This window comes from Phocoena sinus, chromosome 20, assembly GCF_008692025.1.
Source record: "Phocoena sinus isolate mPhoSin1 chromosome 20, mPhoSin1.pri, whole genome shotgun sequence".
Classification (NCBI taxonomy): domain Eukaryota; kingdom Metazoa; phylum Chordata; class Mammalia; order Artiodactyla; family Phocoenidae; genus Phocoena; species Phocoena sinus.
The window spans coordinates 51,500,427-51,506,816 of NC_045782.1; the positions used below are offsets into that span (position 1 = coordinate 51,500,427).

General features: G+C 60.5%; 1 protein-coding gene across 4 annotated transcripts in view; it reads right to left on the bottom strand.

The window, feature by feature from the left end:
- ITGB4 (integrin subunit beta 4) overlaps window positions 1-5,739 on the bottom strand; it is a 30,644-nt gene extending 24,905 nt beyond the window's left edge. For all 4 annotated transcript variants that reach the window (XM_032617730.1, XM_032617731.1, XM_032617729.1 and 1 more), the window contains exons 1-5: window positions 5,678-5,739; window positions 2,174-2,262; window positions 1,075-1,157; window positions 731-832; window positions 375-579 (exon numbers count right to left, since the gene is read on the bottom strand). In XM_032617730.1, coding sequence (XP_032473621.1) covers window positions 375-579; window positions 731-832; window positions 1,075-1,157; window positions 2,174-2,252 — 469 coding nt within the window. In that variant the 5' untranslated portion in view covers window positions 2,253-2,262; window positions 5,678-5,739. The remainder of the gene's footprint in view (window positions 1-374; window positions 580-730; window positions 833-1,074; window positions 1,158-2,173; window positions 2,263-5,677) is intronic.
- Between the last annotated feature and the right edge of the window lie 651 nt (window positions 5,740-6,390).

The window sequence follows — 6,390 nt, forward strand, 5'->3', positions numbered from 1 at the left end:
AGGAGGGACTTCCTTGGCAGTCCAGTAGCTAGGACTCTGAGCTTCCACTGCAGGGGGCGCGGGTTCAATCCCTGGTCGGGGAACTAAGATCCCGCAAGCCATGAGGCGCACCACATCCAAAAAAACAAAAAGGACCAAAGGGCTCTGGTTCCCACCCGGCTGGGGCCTTCTCTGCACTCCCGAGTGGTTATTGGGGTCTGCACAGGACCTGCCTCTGAGAGTGGGGGGAAGGAGTTCTTGGGGTGCTCAGATGTCCTGTCCTTCCTTGAGGAGTGGGTGCAGCTAAACTGAGCCCTGGCCTCCTGAGCAGGTGTCCAGCCAGCTGGGGGAGGCCACTCTCTCCACGCCCTGCCCTGCTGTCTTCCGCGCCGTACCCAGATCCTGCCCCATCTTCTTGAGGTTGTCCAGATCGTCAGACATGGAGTTGGAGAAGTCCATGAGGATATACAGGTCCATGGGGCTCTCCAGGGGCTCAAACACCTGCAGCTCAAAGCGCCGCTCCTCTCCCGGCCGCAGCCGCACCCGCAGCCCCTGGGGGGACACCTGGCTACGGTGCAGGGTGGTGTCGATCTGCGCTTCCTGTGTCCAGGGGAGGGGGACACCTGGCTGGAGGGTCTCTCCAGATCTGATGGAGATACCTCTCAGCTCAGCCAGGGGACACGATAACCTCCCACAAACAGCCAGCCTTGAGCTTGGAGGGCCCAGCCCCCCCGACCCCCACTCTGGGCACCTCTGTGATCTCGAAGCTGCTCTCCATGACCACCATGCTCTCCTGCCGGCAGCCCGCAGCCAGCAGCTCTGCCTGGGTGTTGCAGCGCCGTTCCTTGAACATCTGGACGGAAGGAGATGGAGTCAGGAGGGCAGTACCCTTCCCCTGGCTGTCCTAACACTGGATTTATCCTGTACCCCACCACCCCCGATCTTCCTGACCCTTGCCTGTTCTCCCACGACCGCCTGGCCTGAGGCTGGGCTGAGGGCGGGGCAAGTGTGGGCCAGAGCCCAGGCGTGGGGTGTAGCAGGGTGGGGCACGCAGGTTGGGAAGGTGGCCCAGGCTAGGCCCCAGCGGCATCACACCTCGTCCGTGCAGTAGGCGCAGTCCCTGTCCACGCGGATGCACTCCGTGCAGCTCTTCACCTGGGCCTTCTTGCAGCGGTTCGCTGGGGAGCAGAGATGGGCGTGCCCGCTGAGATGCGCCTCACCCACTGCCAAGCCCTTCCCTTGTGCAGCCTCATTTGAAAGAGGTGGGGATTCTCTCCCGATTTACAGAGGGGGAGATGGAGGCCAGCAGGTACGTGGTCAGTCCCAGGTAGCACAGCTAGAAACCCGCAGAGCCAGGTCTCAAACCTGGACTCTCCACTCAAGTCTGGAGGCAAGGATGGTGGGGGCCGAGACCGAGGCGCTGGCGGGGACACCCTAACCACCCCCCTCACCTGCTCCTCCAGGGTAAAAGGGATTCTGTCTTGTTTATCACTGTGTCCCCAGTGCCTAGCCCAAGCCCCGCACACAGTGAGTTGTTAGTAAATAAATGAGGTAAAACTCCAGTTTCTCCAAAGGTTGGGATTCCCTTTGGTTTTGTTCAGTTGAAATCACAGTAAGGACCTATTATGTGCACTAGTGGGTGGTCTCCTGGGCTCCCGGCAACGGTGCACTGTCAACCTTTAGCAAGGGCTCCGGTGAGGGCGGGGAAGACCTGACTTGCAGCCTTTGCCAATTTCCAGGGTGTAAATGTTCCCACCATGGTCTATTTCAAGCTATCAGCATGACCTCCACTGACAGGCAAAATTTCACCAGTAGGAGCGGGCTCCAGCCCTTTGCCGACTGCAGACACTCCCAGAGCAGGTGATGATCACCTTTCTCTCCTCCAAATTCCTCTAAAACTTTTCGACTCGGCTTTCCAAGCCTCAGTACATCCTGCGAGCGCCTCCATTCTCTGAGTGGACGTCTTCTCCCTCCTCTAGACCAAGTCTCCTTCCTCCCCTGGGTGTTCTTGGGCCATACGGCTCAGGCTCATGGCTCCCCAGCCTTCAAAGTGGGTGGTGGTTGTTTGTTGAATGGCTGAGTGAGTGTCTGGGTAAGACACTCCATGAGAGCCCCCTCCCTCACTTAAGGGCAGTGCCTTGGAAGTTGAGCCCCCACCACAGAGAGGGGTGTTGCAGGGGTGTGTCCGACTCACCCATGTCCCCGGGGAAGCTGGCGCTCAGCAGGGCTGCCAGCAACAGCCTGGTCCACCAGCTGGGATGCGGCCCTGCCATCCTCTTCCTCCTGTATAACAGCAACAATCGACATACAATGCCTGACAGCTCTGGTCCACGTGTCAACTCACTGGGTCCCTGTCTAAGCTCCATCATTCCCATTGCACAGATGTAGAAACTGAGGCTCTACAGAACTTTAGTGATGTTCCAAGGCCACCTGGCCTGCAAGTGGCAGGGCCCAGGGCCCCTGACTCCTCTTTTCCACTGCCCCCTTCCTTGTCGTCTCTGGAGTGGCCAGATGCCCTGCAGGCCTATGCCCTGCCCAGGGAGGCCCCCACCCTCTCACCACTGAGGACTGTGGGCTCTGAGCCTGTCCCAGTGCCAGGTCTCTTGTGCTGGTCTCCCCGAGGGCAGAACAGGGCTTATTCCGCCTTTGCCTTTCAGACCCCAGTGGCCCGGGTCAGGCTTGGCAGGGACAGGGCCACCCTAGAGGGTCCTGGCTCCGCCTTCCTGTCCCCTCTCTGTCCTGGCCCACTTGCCTCTTGGTGAGAGGGTACAGCCGGGAAGAAGGGGGCCCCTCCCAATATCTGGGGCCTGAGAAAGGAAGGAGGAGGCTTGTTGCACTCAGCTAAGTTCTACAATGGCTGCCTGTCCCATCAGAGGAGGGGTCCCCACCCTACTCCCCACCTCTGCCTGCCCCAGAGTTGAGTTTTGGGGGCCCCTGAGCAGATCACCCTTTCAAAAATTAGCCTGGAGCTAGATTACAAGCCCCTCCTGCCCACTCACACACACACGCATTGCCAGCCACCCCAGGAGACCCATCTGCCTTTGGTTCACCATTAAACCATCTCAACCCATTAGTGACCTTCGGGGCAGGCACCGGCATCCCTGAGGCCTTTTAAAAGATGGGTATGGGGACTTCCCTGGTGGCACAGTGGATAAGACTCTGCGCTCCCAAGGCGGGGCCCCGGGTTCGATCTCTGGTCAGGGAACTAGATTCCACATGCATGCCTCAACTAAGGAGCCCACGTGTGGCAACTAAGACCGGTACAACTAAATAAATATTGAAAAAAAGAAAAAAAAAGATGGTATGTACAGCAAGAAACCAATACAACATCATAAAGCAACTATACTGCAATAAAAATTTAGGGGCTTCCCTGGTGGCTCAGTGGTTGAGAGTCTGCCTGCCGATGCAGGGGACACGGGTTCGTGCCCCGGTCCAGGAGGATCCCACATGCCGCGGAGCGGCTGGGCCCGTGAGCCATGGCCGCTGAGCCTGCGCGTCTGGAGCCTGAGCTCCGCAACGGGAGAGGCCACAGCAGTGAGAGGCCCGCGTACCGCAAAACAATAAATAAAAGATGGGTAGCCTACTGAAGAGAAGGGGCTGGCCATAGCCACCAGGCCTGCAGAATTGACGTTAGGACCCCCTCCTCTTTCTCTAGAGCGAGTCACCCAGCAGCCCAAGATTATGCCGTGCCTACTGGCCCTCCCTCCTTGGATCTTTGCTCAGTCCTTGGCTTGTGGGGCAGGGGCAGCCCCAGGCTCTGGGAGACTGAGGCCCCCAAATGGCTGGGGAGACCCGGGGGTGGGGGGGCGTTGCAGGAAGGCATTGCCTCCGTTGCTCCAAGGCAGGTGGCTCCCAGGAGGCACTAGCAGCTCTAACACATCGCAGGCAGAGCCTGCTGGGAAGGAGCCACCCTCTAAGAGGGGCCTGGGGTAAGGGAGCTCTGAGCCAGCCAAGGGGGTGCTTCTTGGAGGAAATGAATTTCCTGCAGCCTTGGGGCATAGGCGCCACACCCACACACTACACAATATAGGCTGCCTTACCCAGGCTTCCCAGGGGCACCATTACATACACAGGTACAGACACTGGAGGGCCCAGCCCAGCTTTTACTCACCCTCCTGTGCCCCCAGGCTGGGCACACAGTGGGCTAGTGCCCAGCACTTCATGTACATAATTGCCATTTAATCTGTACAGGAACCAGTGGGGATGATTGCATTGTTCCCATATCCAGGGTGAGACCCGGGCAGCGCACACCCCCCATTTAGCCTTCACTTTATACTCGGAGGCTCTAAAGTGGCAGCTGGGGACTAGTTATGCACTCAGGAGTGTTGTGTTTGACTCAACTTGTGTTTAAAAAGTTTTTTGTTTTTTGTTTTTTTTGGCCTCCCTGCACAGCTTGTGGGATCTTAGTTCCCCAACCAGCGACTGAACCCGGGCCCTGGCAGTGAAAGCGTGGATTCCTAACCACTGGACCACCAAGGAAAATCCCTAAAAAGTTTTAAAAGTAGTTGTCGGTGTTAAAAATAATAAGGTTTCACATAAAAGTTAGGATTGTGGGCTTATTGGAAGAGGTGGCTGGCCGTGGCGGGCTGGGCAGAGCCCTCGGGAAACGTTCTCTCCAGGCTACTCTAGGTCTCCAGGCTGCAAGGGTCTTTTTATGTACCACCTGGGTCCCGGAAGTATGTGATTGCCACCCAGTGTTATCACATAGGGGCACACTCAGGCCTTGCAGGCACAGGGACATGCATATTCTTGGACACACACTGTGACCCACATGAACGTAGGCTCGGCGCTCTCCCCATACCCGCCGTCCCTCCCACCCAAGGGACCCCTGTTGCATGTCTGCACCTGCCCTCCGTGGTTCTCTCCCTTCCTGCTTTCCTGGCCCTTCTGCTGCTCTATTGCCCACAGAAATCAAGGCCAAGGAGATAGGCACTCCTTCCCTGCTGTCCTTCCGGCTCTCCTCTCCCCACTCAGCCCCCAGGATGGAGCCTCTCAGTCTTCACTTCCAGCTCCTCCAAGGCAGCAACAACCATGCCCACACTTGGGCTCAGGGTGTGGCAAGACCATGGGGGAGAAGCAGGAGCCCTGCCGCTGCCCTCTGGGAGCCATCTAGAGGCCCCCGCCTACAACCAGAGGCCCACCCGGGGCTAAAGGGGTGGGAAAGGGGGCTGGCTCTGGAGGAGTTTACAGGTGGTGGGCACAGCCTCCAGGGGTGTTGGATGAGGTCAGGAGAGCTTCCTGGAGGAAGGGTGTCCTGAGCTGACTTCGGGAGGAGGGCCAAGAGAAGAGGAGAGTCAGGGACTCCCCAGACCCCAGACGGACTGTGGCACCACACAGCCAAGCCGGGAGGGCCTCTGCCTCTAGGTGGCTGCTTCTTTTTGAACCCCAGAGGGGCCCAGCCCAGTAAGCCTGCCAGCCACTGCCTGGCCCCTGCCCACTTCTCCCTCATATCCACCCAAGGGCCGGGCGGCCAGCCTTCAGGAAGGAAAGAGCCGGGGAAACAAAAGCCACCCGGCCCACCAATCAGCTCCCCGCGGGTCTTCCCAGTTGGGGTGCGCGCTCACTTTCTTCTTCTCCCCTCGGAGGTCCCTGAATGAGCGCCCAGCCCCGGCGGCCCGAGGCGCTGGAGGGGCGTGCGGTGTGCGGCCGCCCCGCGCCAGTGCCCCGGCCGCCTGCCGTGGTCCGAGGATGGACCTACCTTGGGGCTGACTCGCGCGCTCCCCGCGCTGGGCTCCGCTCGGCGGCTCCGGAGGCGGCGCGCGGGCGAGCCGGGACTGTCCAGAGCGCGGGCTGCAGGGAGGGCGGGCGGCGGCGGGGAGGGACCGCTTTATGGGCTGGGCGGCAGGTAGGAAGGAGGAGCGGATGAGTCAGGCAGACCGCATTCCTGCGCGCGGCGCGCACCTGTCGGAGCAGGAGCCGTGCGCTACCGCCTCCGGACCGCCCCCCGGAAAAGGCTGCGGCTCCCGCGCAGCCCGGCCCCGCGCACCGACCCACCGCAGCGGGGGCGGGGGGAGCCACCCCCTTCTCTCCGGCCCCGGGAGCGGCACCTCCCTCCCCACCCCAGGCTGCAGACTCGGGTGCTGGGCTGCCCCGGGCTGGGGGTGGCCTCTTAGCCCCCTTCTCGGACTGCCGCCCTCTCTCCTCCAGACTGTGAACCATCCCCACTGCCCTTGGGAGCCATCTAGTTAGAGCCGCAGACACACAGCCCGGCGGCGATCGAGTGCGCGCACCGCTTCGCTCCTCCCTGCGCCAGCGCGAAGGATGGGCCCCGGGGCTGCCCCAAGCCAGGTCAGCCATTCACCGGGTCTTCTCGGCCTTCCCCCCACTCTCCAACGCACGCACGTGTGCCCAGAGGGAGATCTGAGCAAGGACTGGTTCCCTGAGTGTCTTCAGGCAAGCTAATTGAACCTT